Raw genomic sequence first — 18,448 nt, 5'->3', positions numbered from 1 at the left:
TCAGGTCAGTGGTTCTGCTGCTGGTCTGAGACAGAGCTGTAGGAGCATTCAGGTCAGTGGTTCTGCTGCTGGTCTGAGACAGAGCTGTAGGAGCACTCAGGTCAGTGGTTCTGCTGCTGGTCTGAGACAGAGCTGTAGGAGCACTCAGGTCAGTGGTTCTGCTGCTGGTCTGAGACAGAGCTGTAGGAGCACTCAGGTCAGTGGATCTGCTGCTGGTCTGCGACAGAGCTATAGGAGCATTCAGGTCAGTGGATCTGCTGCTGGTCTGAGACAGAGCTGTAGGAGCGTTCAGGTCAGTGGTTCTGCTGCTGGTCTGAGACAGAGCTGTAGGAGCATTCAGGTCAGTGGTTCTGCTGCTGGTCTGAGACAGAGCTGTAGGAGCAGTCAGGTCAGTGGTTCTGCTGCTGGTCTGAGACAGAGCTGTAGGAGCATTCAGGTCAGTGGTTCTGCTGCTGGTCTGAGACAGAGCTGTAGGAGCAGTCAGGTCAGTGGTTCTGCTGCTGGTCTGAGACAGAGCTGTAGGAGCATTCAGGTCAGTGGTTCTGCTGCTGGTCTGAGACAGAGCTGTAGGAGCACTCAGGTCAGTGGATCTGCTGCTGGTCTGAGACAGAGCTGTAGGAGCATTCAGGTCAGTGGTCTGAAGTCAGTGGTTCTGTGAGTAGCAGTGGAATATTCCCTTTTGGTTTGTTTCAGGTTAGTAATGTTCAAGTGTTAACGTCACGTTGGAAGGCTCTGATTCGTTGTGTTTGTGTTCTATGATTTAGGTGGCTCTGTTGGTTGGGACAGGGGTTCTTGTAAAAGCGCTAGTGTGGGTTGGTTTCCTGTAGGTGCTGGTACTGCGTTTTGTTTCAGCCTCCCTGTCAGAATACTCTTTATTGTGAGTAGCTCAGTAAGAGAGATGGCTACAATGTGACTGGAACCTTACAGGAGTCTTGTTGTGTGGGTAGGGTGGAGAGGTCTGTTTCTGTTGCACTGTAGCGGAGTAAGGCAGTCAGGTAAATCCAGCTCAATGGCAGAAGTGAAACCGTGTGTGTGTGTGTGTGTGTGTGTGTGTGTGTGTGTGTGTGTGTGTGTGTGTGTGTGTGTGTGTGTGTGTGGAGGCGTAGCTCTAAGAAAGAAAAAAAACCTCAAAGGACACACAAGGCGAAGTGGAGAGAAAGACCGACAAAGCGTTGAGAGCTACTCATTTTTACTGCAGCTGTTTGGAAGGTGGGAGAGAGAGCGGGAGGGAGGGACATCATAATATAGAGGTGTGAAGAGAGGGATGACAGCTGCACTGATTCATATCTCTGTGACAGGTGGTGATGAGGACGGGAGAGAGTGATGAGAATATAAAGGAAAAAGAGGAGAAGGTGGGAGCGAGGGATGAGATGGAGGTGCGTTTGCAGTCCAGCGGAAACGGAGGAGGAGGAGGATGTGTCCACATCTCTCTGGAGGAAGTGAAGAGCTTCTACCGGTTCTCACAGAGCTGTCAGCGCCTGCATAGTGAGTGTGTGTGCGTGTGTGTGTCATGCGTAGCTAGCTCTTACTCTCACTGCTTTGAGACAGTGGTGAAAGTGTGTTCACCGTGCACCTCTGTGTACTGTCCTGTGTGTGTGTGTTACCCAGAGTTGTATGTTTACAGTGTTAAAGGGTCTGTTTAGCCACCCACCAGAGTGTAATAACATACAGTACATAACCTTGTAATGCTTGGAGTTTCTCATCATGGCACAAATAAGCACTGACTGAAACATCCGCCAATTGGTCAACTCTGAAGTAATGCATTAGTGGATGAGGCTGGTCTGTATGTTTTATGTGCCAGGATGCAGGACCGACATGATGAGACGTTCATCTCCTTTTCACTGTAGTCACTTTTATTGCACAAGGCAAAAGCTGTGACAGGGAATCACTATTGTGTTCAGTGGTAATTGTGACATGGTTATATCCTTATTTGCTCAGGGTGTTGCTGAATATGCGTAGGAAAGGATCATGGGAGTCCGTGTTAATCCCCAGCCGAGCTCTACTATTATAGAGGGCATATTTGCCTGAATATCTTGACCTAAAACATTCACCCTGCCTTGGACTACAAAGTCTGTTAAACTGGAAAAATATAAGTCTTAATTTTAGCCTCATTGATGTGGACCTCAGGGACTTGGATTGCTGTGTCATGCTGTCAGGGAATGAAAAGCTATTTAAAGGTATAGTTCAGCCCAAAACCAAAAGTTTGTCAGATGTTCTTATATCTCTGAAGCCATCTGAAGTTGAGCTTCAGAGATTGTTTTCCACTCGCCGTCTACTGGGTAGAACTCGCTAAAGAGATAATTCTGCAGGCAGCCGTCCTAAACAAACAAGAAAGATTGGCACCATGTTATTGGAGGGCATGAGACGGTGCCAATATTTCCACTTCGTTACACAGTCTTTGTATGCCACTCACATTTCTGCATTCATTTCCCATTGACGTCAATCAGTGGTGGTCGGTGTCGTTTAAGATGAGGGAGGTCGACTCATTTTTGAGCATGACCTTATTTCTATTACAGCATGTTGGATGACTGTCATTCATATTCCATTCACCCAGTTCAATGTAACATTGATAGGTTTAGGCTACTACATGATACTCTCATTTCCCTGTACCCATCATGAGGTTGTTACAACCTAGCCTATGAATGAAAGTTTACGACAGGTCAAGATGATAATTTTTTGTAATCAAGGTGACAGACAGTGACACATTCATAACCTCGTTGCACACTCTTGCCTACATCTAGCTGATCTAGGGCATAGTCCAACAATTGCAAACAATAGTTTCTATTGGACAAATTTGGATATGTTTATCCCCATTTCATTCCGTTTGCTTCCGTTTTAGGGAACGTTTTTCAACAGAATCGGCGGAATGAATACACCCCTAATCACACGCAAACACAGTTCACTTTCATAGCATCCACATACAAACATCATGATCACTTTGCTTGTTGTAATTCCTTCTCTCACCTTTTCCCTTCGCTTGTGGACTTTAGTGCACAACACATCAGCTGTCTGTGACCAGGCAAAAAAAAACTTTCCAATCCAAAGCTTCATATCATAACCACTACGCACAGCCTACATAGTTGTCACCATATTATCTAATGTCATAGTCAACATAGCTAATAGAACTATCACATTTCACACATTATTATCACATTTTGAATCTCACCATACCTTCTCTGCTATGCAATCTGGTTTCAGAGCTGGTCATGGGTGCACCTCAGCCACACTCAAGGTCCTAAACGATATCTTAACCGCTATTGATAAGAAACATTACTGTGCAGCCGTGTTCATTGATCTGGCCAAGGCTTTCGACTCTGTCAATCACCACATCCTCATCGGCAGACTCGACAGCCTTGGTTTCTCAAATGATTGCCTCGCCTGGTTCACCAACTACTTCTCTGATAGAGTTCAGTGTGTCAAATCGGAGGGTCTGCTGTCCGGACCTCTGGCAGTCTCTATGGGGGTGCCACAGGGTTCAATTCTTGGACCGACTCTCTTCTCTGTATACATCAATGAGGTCGCTCTTGCTGCTGGTGAGTCTCTGATCCACTTCTACACAGACGACACCATTCTGTATACTTCTGGCCCTTCTTTGGACACTGTGTTAACAACCCTCCAGGCAAGCTTCAATGCCATACAACTCTCCTTCCATGGCCTCCAATTGCTCTTAAATACAAGTAAAACTAAATACATGCTCTTCAACCGATCGCTACCTGCTCCTACCCGCCTGTCCAACATCACTACTCTGGACGGCTCTGATTTAGAATACGTGGATAACTACAAATACTTAGGTGTCTGGTTAGACTGTAAACTCTCCTTCCAGACCCATATCAAATATCTCCAATCCAAAGTTAAATCTAGAATTGGCTTCCTATTTCGCAACAAAGCATCCTTCACTCATGCTGCCAAACATACCCTTGTAAAACTGACCATCCTACCAATCCTCGACTTTGGCGATGTCATTTACAAAATAGCCTCCAATACCCTACTCAACAAATTGGATGCAGTCTATCACAGTGCAATCCGTTTTGTCACCAAAGCCCCATATACTACCCACCATTGGGACCTGTACGCTCTCGTTGGCTGGCCCTCGCTTCATACTCGTCGCCAAACTAACTGGCTCCATGTCATCTACAAGACCCTGCTAGGTAAAGTCCCCCCTTATCTCAGCTCGCTGGTCACCATAGCATCTCCCACTTGTAGCACACGCTCCAGCAGGTATATCCCTCTAGTCACCCCCAAAACCAATTCTTTCTTTGGCCGCCTCTCCTTCCAGTTCTCTGCTGCCAATGACTGGAACGAACTACAAAACGCACTGAAACTGGATACACTTATCTCCCTCACTAGCTTTAAGCACCAACTGTCAGAGCAGCTCACAGATTACTGCACCTGTACATAGCCCACCTATAGTTTAACCCAAACAACTACCTCTTTCCCTATTGTATTTAATTTATTTATTTTGCTCCTTTGCACCCCATTATTTTTATTTCTACTTTGCACATTCTTCCATTGCAAATCTACCATTCCAGTGTTTTACTTGCTATATTGTATTTACTTTGCCACCATGGCCTTTTTTTGCCTTTACCTCCCTTATCTCACCTCATTTGCTCACATCGTATATAGACTTGTTTATACTGTATTATTGACTGTATGTTTGTTTTGCTCCATGTGTAACTCTGTGTCGTTGTATGTGTCGAACTGCTTTGCTTTATCTTGGCCAGGTCGCAATTGTAAATGAGAACTTGTTCTCAACTTGCCTACCTGGTTAAATAAAGGTGAAATAAATAAATAAAATAAAAAATTAGTAAACCCGCTACAATCATGCAGTACAGTGTACAGTCAGCAAGTACTTTCAGCTACACCAGCAGGCCCTGGTGGCAATAAATTAATTAAACCAAAGGCTTACCTTGACTTGGAAGAGTTCCAGTGTTGGATAGCCATAGCCAACTAGCTAACATATAGAAGCCTTCTCAGTTTGAACCGGGTGTTTGAATAGGCTAATCTAGCTAGCTAGCTAAGTAAGTGAAAGTGAAAAAAAATATTGCTAGCTCTCTCTCTCCCTCTCTTGCATCTCCTTCATTTTTGAAGAAATGTAATTGTTCAAAACTGTTCAACTATTGTCTTTCTCTCTCTGTCAACTACTCACCATATTTTATGCACTGCAGTGCTAGCTAGCTGTATCTTATGCTTTCAGTACTATATTTGTTCTCTGATCCTTTGATTGGGTGGACAAAATGTCAGTTCATGCTGCAAGAGCTCTGACAGGTTGGAGGACATTCTCTGGAAGTCGTCATAATTACTGTATAAGTCTATGGGGTGAGAACCATGAGCCTCCTAGGTTATGTATTGAAGTCAATGTATCCAAAGGAGGACAGAAGCTAGCTGTCCTCCGGCTACACTATGGTGCTACCCTACAGAGTGCTGTTGAGACTACTGTAGACCTTCATTGCAAAGCAGTGTGTTTTAATCAATTATTTGGTGACACATATTTGGATACATTTAGTATAATTTTATTTAAAAAGTATAGTTTTTTTTAATGTTTCACTTTTTATTTTTATGAAATTCACTGAGGAGGAGGGTCTTCCCCTTTCTCCTCCGAGGAGCCTCCACTGACATCCATGTATGATTTACTTAAAAGTCAGAGTTTCAAGTGTGGATCTAATGGTAGGATTCAGCCCTAACAACACACTATGGGCCGGTTTCCCAGACAGATTAAAGCTAGGCCTGGATTAGAAATCATTCTCAATGGCATCTTCAGGACCAGTATTTATCTGTGTCCAGAAAACTGTCCCTATACATTTCCCCCCACTTTTGTTCTGTTACACCTCGATCCCATGACCATGATTCCTAGTCATTTATATTTGTTTCCTTTCCATCCCATAGAACACCCTCTCTATCTGTCAGTGTCGATTTCGGTTTCCTCGGCCCAGCGGTGACCTTTGCCTGACCTCTGAACCTCACTGTGACCCCTCTGTAGCGCTCTGCTGCGTCAGCATCTCTAGATACTGAACAGCCCAGGCCCAGACACTGACACATAGGCTACCCCCTTCCTGTCCTAGCCTTTATCCAACTCGTGTTACTCCAGTCCCGTGTAGACTGTTGTGTGCGTCCTTTGGTATTGTGCTTGTGAAAGACTGGATATGTTTTTGACTCAGCTACAGTAATGTGATGATGCTTTCTCTGTCAGACTCGGGTAAGAGTTCAGTGTTTGTCTTGCTAAGAAGTGGCATGGATAATGGTGTTTTTGTTGTTGTTGTCTGTGCCTGATTGGATGCTATCGATGTTTCTTTATGATTGAGCAGGGCGTGTGCAATAGGTGTTACATTAGGTCGACTGAATTGACTGTGAAACGTTCCGATGAATCATTGTCCGCCATGAAGGCTTGTCTGATTGTTTTGGCTGTGTTCTCTCTGTCTCTGTCCTGTTCTCTTTCTGTTTGTTGTTCCCTCCCTTGTTTTGCCCTTCCATCTTGTCCGCCATCTGTTCTTCCATCCCTCCTTTCCCGAGTTGTCTGTCTTTCAATGTAGTCGTATACTAATCCCCACAGCTGGTAATCCCAGGTGTGTCAGGCTATTGATAGTGTTTTATACATGATGAATGTTGGAAGTATGATTATTTAATCATTATCCAAATATGTGTTACGACGCCCAGGTTCCGAGTAAGAAAGCTTGATAAGGACACACACACACACAAGCCTGCCTGCCCTGGTAGCACCACCCAGGCTGCTGGTGAGGCGGACGTGACTGGGAGTGGGCAGGAACAAGCAAATTGGCCTTAATGACCGTCTGGCATTCTGAACTGATGCACATAGAGTGACGGAGAAGGATATAGGGAGATTGAGAAACAGAGAGACGGGGAAGGATATAGAGATATAGAGAGGTTGAGAAACATAGAGACGGAGAAGGATATAGAGATATAGAGAGGTTGAGAAACAGAGAGACGGAGAAGGATATAGAGATATATAGAGAGGTTGAGAAACAGAGAGACGGAGAAGGATATAGAGATATAGAGAGGTTGAGAAACAGAGAGAAGGATATAGGGATATAGAGAGGTTGAGAAACAGAGAGACGGAGAAGGATATAGAGATATAGAGAGGTTGAGAAACAGAGAGACGGAGAAGGATATAGAGAGGTTGAGAAACAGAGAGACGGAGAAGGATATAGAGATATAGAGAGGTTGAGAAACAGAGAGACGGAGAAGGATATAGAGATATAGAGAGGTTGAGAAACAGAGAGATGGAGAAGGATATAGAGATATAGAGAGGTTGAGAAACAGAGAGACGGAGAAGGATATAGAGAGGTTGAGAAACAGAGAGACGGAGAATGATATAGAGATATAGAGAGGTTGAGAAACAGAGAGACGGAGACAGAGAGTGACCAGCCACTCCCTTTGGTAAACAAATAAACATGCAGTGTCAGAGAAAGGAAATATGAAAGATTGGTTGTTGTTATAGAAATACACTGGAATACACTATCATCAGACACACATAACTGCACCACATATCACACTTTCACAAAATGCTTGAAGACATGGCTAAAGGTCAATCAGATTTGTGAACATGGCCCCTAGCTGTGTGTTTCCGCTTTCCATGTTGTCTGTTGTCTGTAGCTTGTGAGGTGTGGAGACACTTTGTTGCTTTTATGAATTTTGTCTTGCTGCTTTTTGTTCTATGTTGCTCTGTCTGTATGCTACGTCTTGTTTGTCCTATGTTGCTCTGTCTGTATGCTATGTCTTGCTTGTCCTATGTTGCTATGTCTTGCTTGTTCTATGTTGCTATTGTCTATATTGTAATTGTTTTTAATAACCTGCCCAGGGACTGCGGTTGAAAATTAGCCGGCTGGCTAAAACCGGCACTTTTACTGAAACGTTGATTAATGTGCACTGTCCCTGTAAAAATAAAAAATAAACTCAAACTCAAACTCTTGTACTATAAATGATCTCAAAAGCAGCATTTGGTTTTTAGGTGTTTTCCTGTCCGCTGGTTTGACAACTAAACTAGAGACAAGTCTAATCCTTTATTGAATCAATAGATGGTCTATTGTCTTATGAGTCCTACATTTCCCAGTGTTCCCGCTCTAGAAATCCCCCTGAGATCATGTCAGCATTATGTGGCTGTTCTCATACACCTACACAGATCCCACAAGCCTTAAATCACACCTCAATGTTTCTTTTCCTGGTAAGTTTATGGGGGGAGGGAACAAACGGTGTTTGAATAAAGAGATGGGGAAAGCCCGGCATAAACAGTCAATCAGAGCAGTTAGTCTGGTTCCGGTCTCCACCATGCCCCCCCCAGACCCACTGTTTCATCTCAGGCCACATGTTTCTCAACCACGACAACGACTTCCTTCAACTGAACAGGCCTGCCAACGGTCAGCACTAATCTCATGTTATCAGTCACGTTATAAATTAAACGTTGATATCAACCGCCTAGATCACGTGACAAACACATTCCACGGAGGGCCGAGTGACTGCAGGTTTTCACTCCTCCCTTGTATTTGATTGATTGAGTAAGTAGTACGGGACTCCCCTCACCTGGTTGTCTAGGTCTTAGTTGAAAGGGAGAAAAACCAAAACCTGCAGACACCTGGCCCTCCGTGGAATGAGTTTGACACTTTTGGCCTAAGCACTAAGCTCAGTTGTCAACAAGTTCCGCCCAGAATAAAGCTAGTATGTTTGACCCTTGGATTACTTAAGACAGGCCGATTTCCCTCACCCACAGGACCAGCTTCTGTCTCACACATAATGTACACACAGACACACACTTCACAGTTGTCTCAGAGACCGTGGGGACTCCACCCATAACATCTAGCATCTAGTCCAGGGGTGTCAATGTTTACAATTTACAACATAGCAGGCCAGGCATGGGTCACAACTAAGTTGCCGAACAATCTGTTTCTTGGAAATGAAATGCTGACCGGTCTGTTGTGCACCATGCCCTGTGAATAGACGCCTCATGTGTCGCGAAGCAATCCAGCAGCCACAGGAAACTGTCTGTTTATAAACTACCACTTCCTTTCCTAGTGTCGGCGTTCAGTGTCACACAGATCACACACTGTCCCTGTCTACTTCCCATCTTCTGCCCTGGATTTCATATCAGTTATCAGGTCAGTATAGATATATGAGATGAGACGCACCCCTACAGTGGGACCATGTGACAGGAAGGCTGTCAGCCATCCCATAATACAGTAGAACAGCTGACAGGCTGAATCTCCAAATGCTTCCTGGTTCCTGGGACTGTCTTCTCATAATGGGGACAAATACAGTAACGGCAGTCTATTTTCATCGCTACGCCGACAGAGAGACAATGTAAAAGGATTTGGATCAGACACACTTGGTGTGCTTCCCAAGTGGCACCCTATTCCCTTTATAGTGCACTACTTTTAACCCCTAAATAGGAACTAGGGAGCTATTTGGGATGCACACTTGTTTACTCCTGAGTCTGTCCCTGTTGACTGACATCAGATGAGTTAGACTAATTACTATAGGGCCTGGATTGATGTCTTTCGAAGGTAATTGAAGTGATGCATATTTATGCATAGCAATAACTCAGATAACATAACTCAGATAGCATTACCTATGTTATTGGCATGTTTATAATCAAGTTATTATAATGCTGTGTAACATGAGGTAGATAAGTATTGGGGAAGGGACGGGGAAACGATTGAAAGGGAGGGATGGCGTGGCCCTGGGGCAGTGAGACACACGGTAACAGGTCAATGATCCTTTTATATTATCCCATGAAACCAACTCATTTGTCTGCTGTAGTCTGGGAGCCAGAACCAGCCTGGTGAGAGGTTGCTGGTAATACTCTGTCTCTAGATATATTGGACTGTGGGAGTCTATAGGACACAGACTGGAGAGAGAGATGGGATGAAACCACAGTCATTTGTCTGCTGTAGTCTGGGAGCCAGAACCAGCCTTGTCTGTCTCTAGATATATTGGACTGTGGAGTCTATAGGACACAGACTGGAGAGAGATGGGATGAAACCACAGTCATTTGTCTGTAGTCTGGGAGTCAGAACCAGCCTGGCGAGTACTCTGTCTCTAGATATATTGGACTGTGGGAGTCTATAGGACACAGACTGTTGCTGGTAGTACTCTGTCTCTAGATATATTGGACTGTGGGAGTCTATAGGACACAGACTGGAGAGAGAGATGGGATGAAACCACAGTCATTTGTCTGCTGTAGTCTGGGAGTCAGAACCAGCCTGGCGCTGGTAGTACTCTGTCTCTAGATTGGACTGTGGGAGTATAGGACACAGACTGGACCACAGTCATTTGTCTGTAGTCTAGATATATTGGACTGTGGGAGTCTATAGGACACAGACTGGAGAGAGAGATGGGATGAAACCACAGTCATTTGTCTGCTGTAGTCTGGGAGTCAGAACCAGCCTGGCGAGAGGTTGCTGGTAGTACTCTGTCTCTAGATATATTGGACTGTGGGAGTCTATAGGACACAGACTGGAGAGAGAGATGGGATGAAACCACAGTCATTTGTCTGCTGTAGTCTGGGAGTCAGAACCAGCCTGGCGAGAGGTTGCTGGTAGTACTCTGCTCTAGAGAGGTTGCTGGTAGTACTCTGTCTCTGGCGAGATATATTGGACTGTGGGAGTCTATAGGACACAGACTGGAGAGAGAGATGGGATGAAACCACAGTCATTTGTCTGCTGTAGTCTGGGAGTCAGAACCAGCCTGGCGAGAGGTTGCTGGTAGTACTCTGTCTCTAGATATATTGGACTGTGGGAGTCTATAGGACACAGACTGGAGAGAGATGGGATGAAACCACAGTCATTTGTCTGCTGTAGTCTGGGGAGTCAGAACCAGCCTCATTTGTCTGCTGTAGTCTGGGAGGAACCAGCCTGGCGAGAGGTTGCTGGTAGTACTCTGTCTCTAGATATATTGGACTGTGGGAGTCTATAGGACACAGACTGGAGAGAGAGATGGGATGAAACCACAGTCATTTGTCTGCTGTAGTCTGGGAGCCAGAACCAGCCTGGTGAGAGGTTGCTGGTAGTACTCTGTCTCTAGATATATTGGACTGTGGGAGTCTATAGGACACAGACTGGAGAGAGAGATGGGATGAAACCACAGTCATTTGTCTGCTGTAGTCTGGGAGTCAGAACCAGCCTGGCGAGAGGTTGCTGGTAGTACTCTGTCTCTAGATATATTGGACTGTGGGAGTCTATAGGACACAGACTGGAGAGAGAGATGGGATGAAACCACAGTCATTTGTCTGCTGTATTTGAACCAGCCTGGCTTGCTGGTAGTACTCTGTCTCTAGATATATTGGACTGTCTATAGGACACAGACTGGAGAGAGATGGGGATGAAACCACAGTCATTTGTCTGCTGTAGTCTGGAGGAACCAGCCTGGCGCTGGTAGTACTCTGTCTCTAGATATATTGGACTGTGGGAGTCTATAGGACACAGACTGGAGAGAGAGATGGGATGAAACCAACTCATTTTATCGTCTCTAGATATATTGGACTAACCCAGACTGGAGAGAGAGATGGGATGAAACCATCGTCCCTCAACTGTAATCTCAGTCAATTCAGTTTTTACTCTAAATGAAAAACCTAATGCCACCCTGTCTGAATACTGCCTGGGATTATACAACATCCTGTATGTGGAAGGGGTCTCCTAATCTGTTCTGTATTCTATGTGGAAACATGTAGCACTGTCACATACATGACTTCATCACTAGGTGGCCACCTCATAAAGGACCACAATGACAATCGAACTAAAGAGGAAGTACATGACTCTGTCCTCTCCACCATGGCCAGACAGACTGTTGTCTCCTATGTCTGGATGGCTGTAGCGTGAAGGGGGGTTGATTGCCATGTGTGATGGGATCTGTGTAGTGAGTTGAGGGGATTTCCCACACAGAGCTCGTCTGTGTGTAACCATCTCAGCTAGAGTCTCCTATTACTTCCTGAGGAGATTAGCCCACTGCTGCACTATCTCACTAGCTGTGCCCCATGAGTCATGCACCAAGTCCTTCTGGACTTTTATGTCAAGGAGAGGCTCAGCAAATAGGACCACAGGCAATTAACACTGACCGTAAACATTCTGCATTTCACATTTTCTAACGGAGTTTGCCTCATTGACAGTAAAAATATCAAAACTCTGTCGATCTATGGCTAAGTACACACACACACACACACACACACACACACACACACACACACACACACACACACACACACACACACACACACACACACACACACACACACACACACCACACCACACAGACACACACACTTCACAAGGGGGTGAATGTCCCAGCAGTAATGGCTCTCTTTTGTAAACAAAAGCAAAGCATGGATTGCTGTCATACCTGGTCCATAGACTGCTTATACAGTAAGAAAACCAATATGTAATTTGGGTGAACCATCCCTTTAACAATGGATGTGGGGATTCTTTAAATAGCAGAAACAGCACCATCTAGTGGACAGAACCTGGTCATATCAGGATGTAGGATGGGAAATAAACCCAACAAATACAATTACTAATTTCTCTGAACGAGGAAAAACAAAACACGAAATTCACTGAGAATACATTACATAGGATGAAGAAACAGAACTCCATACTACTTTTCAGACACAGAACTGATACTAAATACTTGTTGTTGAGTTGGGATTGGTGTGGGGGGTCCGTGGATGGCTTTTGACCCCTTTGGATTCCTAAACGACCCGTTTTAGGGTTTGGGATTAAGGTTAAGTTAAGGGTTAGGGGTTAGGGAATTGGTTGGTCCCCACAAGGATAGTAAAACAAACGTGTGGTGTGTGTGTGACAGATCTAGGATCAGCTTAACACATAACTGACCCTAGCTCAGTGGGGGCAACATCCCTCTCCATATCTGGCTGCATAAAAGGCCAGTAAATGTCATAGGTGGCATTGAGCTGGAGGCGATCCATACAGGCAGCTGCTCTGTGACATCATCACTCAGGCCCTGGCTCCTGATTGGCTGAGGGGTATCAGCCAGAGAGGAGTCCTCCAGAGGGCTGTGTGCGGGACGGGACGATGGTTTTGGTACCAACCACATTCTGTCTGTCACTCGTCTTTATCTCCCCTTGATCTGATCCCAGACCAGCTTACACACCGATTATAGATGTGTGAGTTGCACATGTATAGGCTTATCTGAGGGAATTACATCTGGCTGCTCTCTCTTTCCCCCTCCCTTCCTCCGTCTCTCTTTCTCTTTCCCCCTCCCTTCCTCCGTCTCTCTCTCCCTCCCTTCCTCCATCTCTCTCTCTCTCTCCCCCTCCCTTCCTCCGTCTCTCTTTCTCTTTCCCCCTCCCTTCCTCCGTCTCTCTCTCCCTCCCTTCCTCCATCTCTCTCTCTCTCTCCCCCCCTCCCTTCCTCCGTCTCTCTTTCTCTTTCCCCCTCCCTTCCTCCGTCTCTCTCTCCCTCCCTTCCTCCATCTCTCTCTCTCTCCCCCCCCCTCCCTTCCTCCGTCTCTCTTTCTCTCCCCCTCCCTTCCTCCATCTCTCTCTCTCCCTCCCTTCCTCCATCTCTCTCTCTCCCCCTCCCTTCCTCCGTCTCTCTTTCTCTTTCCCCCTCCCTTCCTCCGTCTCTCTCTCCCTCCCTTCCTCCATCTCTCTCTCTCCCCCCCTCCCTTCCTCAGTCTCTCTCTCTCTCTCTCTCCCCCTCCCTTCCTCCGTCTCTCTCCGTCTCTCTGTGTCTGTCTATTTCTCTCTCTGAGTTGTTTGTTTACGCTCTTTCAGTACCTGGGAGAGAGGGATCAGTGGGAGGTGTAATCTGAAACTTAGCCCAGTCTGGCTGAGTGTGTATATGGAGACAGGGGGGGAGGGAATGGGGTGTGGTGAGTGTGTGTGTGTGTGTGTGTGTGTGTGTGTGTGTGTGTGTGCCGCCCAGCGACGGAGCGTTCAGTGTACGGCTGAAGTCTCAGCACTCAGACTGTGGCGGAATGGACGGCTGTCGCTCACACGACCGCTTATTCTGAGAGTGTGTGTGTTCGGGAGTGTGTGTTCTCCTGGGGGTGAGAGGGGGGACAGGATGGCCCTCAACCGAGTGTCCCTGCTCTGCCATGACATCACCAGGATGTGGCTGCAACTCAACTTGATAACAGGTAAGGGGTGTTTGTGACTGACAGTGCATGTGACAGAATACAGTGCGTGTGCAGCTGTGTGTGTGACTGAACGGTATTGTCAGAGAGGTGAGGAAGTTCGACTTCAGTTTAATGCACTTTTTTTTTACACTTTATTTGAGCTTTGTTGTCATTCAGTGTGGAACATCTAAATTTGTCCCTCCCTCTTGCAAAAATACTCTATTTGCATAAATGGAAATACTGTAGCAGCAGTTAATTGGTACCTGGTTACTAACAATCTTCAACTACCAATGACTGTGTTTGTTGCCTTGTGCCAAGTAGTCAGGACTAGATTCTAGTTAATGTTAAACAAGTGAATTCGAATGAAAACACCCCCCCCCCCCCCCATATATTTTACAAAGTGTCTGTTTTAATTTGCATGCCTGTGCACACCCAGGCCGTTGCACAGTGAGAGTCTCTTGTCTCTGTTTCTCCACTGCCAGAGGGACAGGCTTTGGCATAAAGTGGGTTTAAACTCACCCGAGCCCCTCAACACCGAACCTTCGCAGTTGGCACCTCAGGTGTCACCCTCACTGCCACGTCACACGGTGACTGAAGAGTCACTACGGAAGAGGCTTCGCTCTCTACCAATCTGCCGATCTGGATGGCTTGGTCATAACACGGGCAGCACCAGCAGGAATCTGTGCCACGTTGTCATGCCAACACTTTCATTTCATTGACTGTCCATTCATTTGAGAAAACTCTAGCAGTTTGTTTTGTTGTTGTATTTTGCATTGGTTTGAATTGATTCCAAAAGTATTTCAAATCCTTTCCAGGAGCTTAAGGAAGCGTTTTTTCTCAGTATATTCTGCCTTGTCATGAGTTACTATGTTGTCTTAAACACGTGAGTTCGAACAACAAAGAGAGTCGCACACTCCATATATATATATATATAACCTCCCAGTAACTGCCTTCTTCAGGGCTTCTTCCACCCTCACGAAGACACAGTGATGCCGAAACGTTGCTGGGTTTTTTACCCAATAAATGACTGGGAGGTTATATGTACAGTGGGGCAAAGAAGTATTTAGTCAGCCACCAATTGTGCAAGTTCTCCCACTTAAAAAAATTGAGGCCTGTAATTTTCATCATATGTACACTTCAACTATGACAGACAAAATGAGACAAAAAATCCAGAAAATCACATTGTAGGATTTTTAATGAATTTATTTGCAAATTATGGTGGAAAATAAGTTTTTGGTCACCTACAAACAAGCAAGATTTCTGGCTCTCACAGACCTGTAACTTCTTCTTTAAGAGGCTCCTCTGTCCTCCACTAGTTACCGGTATTAATGGCACCTGTTTGAACTTGTTATCAGTATAAAAGACACCTGTCCACAACCTCGAACAGTCACACTCCAAACTCCACTATGGCCAAGACCAAAGAGCTGTCAAAGGACACCAGAAACAAAATTGTAGGACTGCACCAGGCTGGGAAGACTGAATCTGCAATAGGTAAGCAGCTTGGTTTGAAGAAATCAACTGTGAGAGCAATTATTAGGAAATGGAAGATCTACAAGACCACTGATAATCTCACTCGATCTGGGGCTCCACGGAAGATCTTACCCCGTGGGGTCAAAATGATCACAAGAACGGTGAGCAAAAATCCCAGAACCACACGGGGGGACCTAGTGAATGACCTACAGAGAGCTGGGACCAAAGTAACAAAGCCTACCATCAGTAACACACTACGCCGCCAGGGACTCATATCCTGCAGTGCCAGACGTGTCCCCCTGCTTAAGCCAGTACATGTCCAGGCCCATCTGAAGTTTGCTAGAGAGCATTTGGATGATCCAGAAGAAGATTGGGAGAATGTCATATGGTCAGATCAAACCAAAATATAACTTTTTGGTAAAAACTCAACTCGTCGTGTTTGGAGGACAAAGAATGCTGAGTTGCATCCAAAGAACACCATACCTAATGTGAATTATGGGGGTGGAAACATCATGCTTTGGGGCTGTTTTTCTGCAAAGGGACCAGGGTGACTGATCCGTGTAAAGGAACGAATGAATGGGGCCATGTATCGTGAGATTTTCAGTGAAAACCTCCTTCCGTCAGCAAGGGCATTGAAGATGAAACGTGGCTGGGTCTTTCAGCATGACAATGATCCCAAACACACCGCCCGGGCAACGAAGAAGTGGCTTCGTAAGAAGCATTTCAAGGTTCTGGAGTGGCCTAGCCAGTCTCTAGATCTCAACCCCATAGAAAATCTTTGGAGGGAGTTGAAAGTCCATGTTGCCCAGCAACAGCCCCAAAACATCACTGCTCTCGAGGAGATCTGCATGGAGGAATGGGCCAAAATACCAGCAACAGTGTGTGAAAACCTTGTGAAGACTTACAGAAAACGTTTGACCTCTGTCATTGCCAACAAAGGGTATATAACAAAGTATTGAGATAAACTTTTGTTATTGACCAAATACTTATTTTCCACCATAATTTGCAAATAAATTCATTAAAAATTCTACAATGTGAATTTCTGGATTTCTTTTCTTTCTCATTTTGTCTGTCATAGTTGAAGGGTACCTGTGATGAAAATTACAGGCCTCTCTCATCTTTTTAAGTGGGAGAACTTGCACAATTGGTGGCTGACTAAATACTTTTTTGCCCCACTGTATATGGAGTGTGCGACTCCCTTTTGTTTCTATAGCTTACAATTTATTCACCGTTAGTCAGCACCTCTACATAATTTTCTCTAGGTGTGCACCAGCTCATGCTTTTTATTAAACACCTGAGTTGACATTGATCAATACGGTGAACTCACTTCCATCTCCTGAACTATTAAGTACCAAGAGGTTTTGCAGTACGAGTAAAAACACATCCTTGGAATCTCTTCTTTGGAATGTTTCTCTTTTTGTCAAACCAAGGGAAAGTTTGACTAGAGGTGTCCTAAAACAGATGTTGTGTTTCCTTGGAGAGTGTGTGTGTGTGTGTGTGTGTGTGTGTGTGTGTGTGTGTGTGTGTGTGTGTGTGTGTGTGTGTGTGTGTGTGTGTGTGTAGTAGCGTGGGACAGCGGAGAGGGTGATGAACAGTGGTGTGTTGTCTGTCTCTTACTTCCATTCAGTAACAGAGATATGCTTGTCAACACACAGACTGGACCCCCACCAAGCGGCAAGACATTGTGCCACATTTCCTCCAGTCTCTCAGGGCCCACAGACACAGGTTTACACTAATGACCAAAAGTGTGTGGACGCCTGCTCGTCAAACATCTCATTGCATGTGCATTAATATGGAGTTGGTCTCCCCCTTTGCTGCAATAGCAGCCTCCACTCTTCTGGGAAGGCTTTCCACTAGATGTTGGAACATTGATGTTGGGACAAGCATTAGTGAGTTTGGGCAGTGATGTTGGGCGATTAGGCCTGGCTGACAGTAGGTGTTCCAATTAATTCCAAAGGTATTCGATGGGGTTGAGGTCAGGGCTCTGTGCAGGCCTGTCAAGTTCTTCCACATCAATCTCAACAAACCATTTCTGTATGGACCTAATTTTGTGCACGAGGGCATTGTCATGCTGAAACAGGAAAGGGCCTTCCCCAAACTTTTGCCACAAAGTTGGAACCACAGAATTGTCTAGAATGTCATTGTAAGCTGTCACATTAACATTTCCCTTCCCTAGAGCTAAGGGGCCAGGCCCAAACAGTTAAAAACAGCCCCAGACCATTATTCCTCCTCCACCAAACTTTACAGTTGGCACTATGCATTGGGTCAGGCAGCGTTCTCCTGGCATCTGCCAAACCCAGATTAGTCAGTCGGACTGCCAGTTGGTGAAGCGTGATTCGTCACTTCAGAGAACGCGTTTCCACTGCTCCAGAGTCCAATGGCGGCGAGCTTTACACCACTCCAGCCAATATTTTGCATTGCGTGTTGGGATCTTAGGCATGTGTGCGGCTGCTCGGCCATGGAAATCCATTTCATGAAGCTCCAGACGAACCGTTCTTGTGCGGACGTTGCTTCCAGAGACAGTTTGGAACTCTGTAGTGAGTGTTGCAACCGTGGACAGACGATTATTACACACTTCAGCACTCGGCGGTCCCGTTCTGTGAACTTGTGTAGCCTACCACTTCACAATAACAGCACTTACAGTTGACCGGGGCAGCTCTCGCAGGGCAGAAATTTGATGAACTGACTTGTTGGAAAGGTGGCATCCTATGAAGGTGCCATGGTTGAAAGTCACTGAGTTCTTCAGTAAGTCCATTCTACTGCCAATGTTTGTCTATGAAAATTGCATGGCTGTGTGCCAAATTGTATACACCAGTCAGCAATGGGTGTGACTGAAATAGCCGAATCCAGTCATTTGAAGGGGTGTCCACATACTGCTGTGTATATATAGTGTAGCTTACAGTGT

General features: G+C 45.6%; 1 protein-coding gene across 6 annotated transcripts in view; it reads left to right on the top strand.

Annotated features, from left to right (window-relative positions):
- LOC135543365 (guanine nucleotide exchange factor DBS-like) overlaps positions 1-18,448 on the top strand; it is a 76,655-nt gene that overhangs the window by 5,209 nt on the left and 52,998 nt on the right. For 4 of the 6 annotated variants that reach the window (XM_064970568.1, XM_064970567.1, XM_064970565.1 and 1 more), the window contains exon 2: positions 1,299-1,485. In XM_064970568.1, the coding sequence (XP_064826640.1) occupies positions 1,305-1,485 (181 nt within the window). In that variant the 5' untranslated portion in view covers positions 1,299-1,304. Of the gene's footprint in view, positions 1-1,122; positions 1,210-1,298; positions 1,486-13,892; positions 14,095-18,448 lie in introns of those variants that run through there. The other 2 variants (XM_064970564.1, XM_064970566.1) reach the window with 2 other exon arrangements.

This window comes from Oncorhynchus masou, chromosome 7, assembly GCF_036934945.1.
Source record: "Oncorhynchus masou masou isolate Uvic2021 chromosome 7, UVic_Omas_1.1, whole genome shotgun sequence".
NCBI classification, from domain to species: Eukaryota; Metazoa; Chordata; class Actinopteri; order Salmoniformes; family Salmonidae; genus Oncorhynchus; species Oncorhynchus masou.
This window is presented reverse-complemented; position numbering and strand designations above follow the sequence as displayed.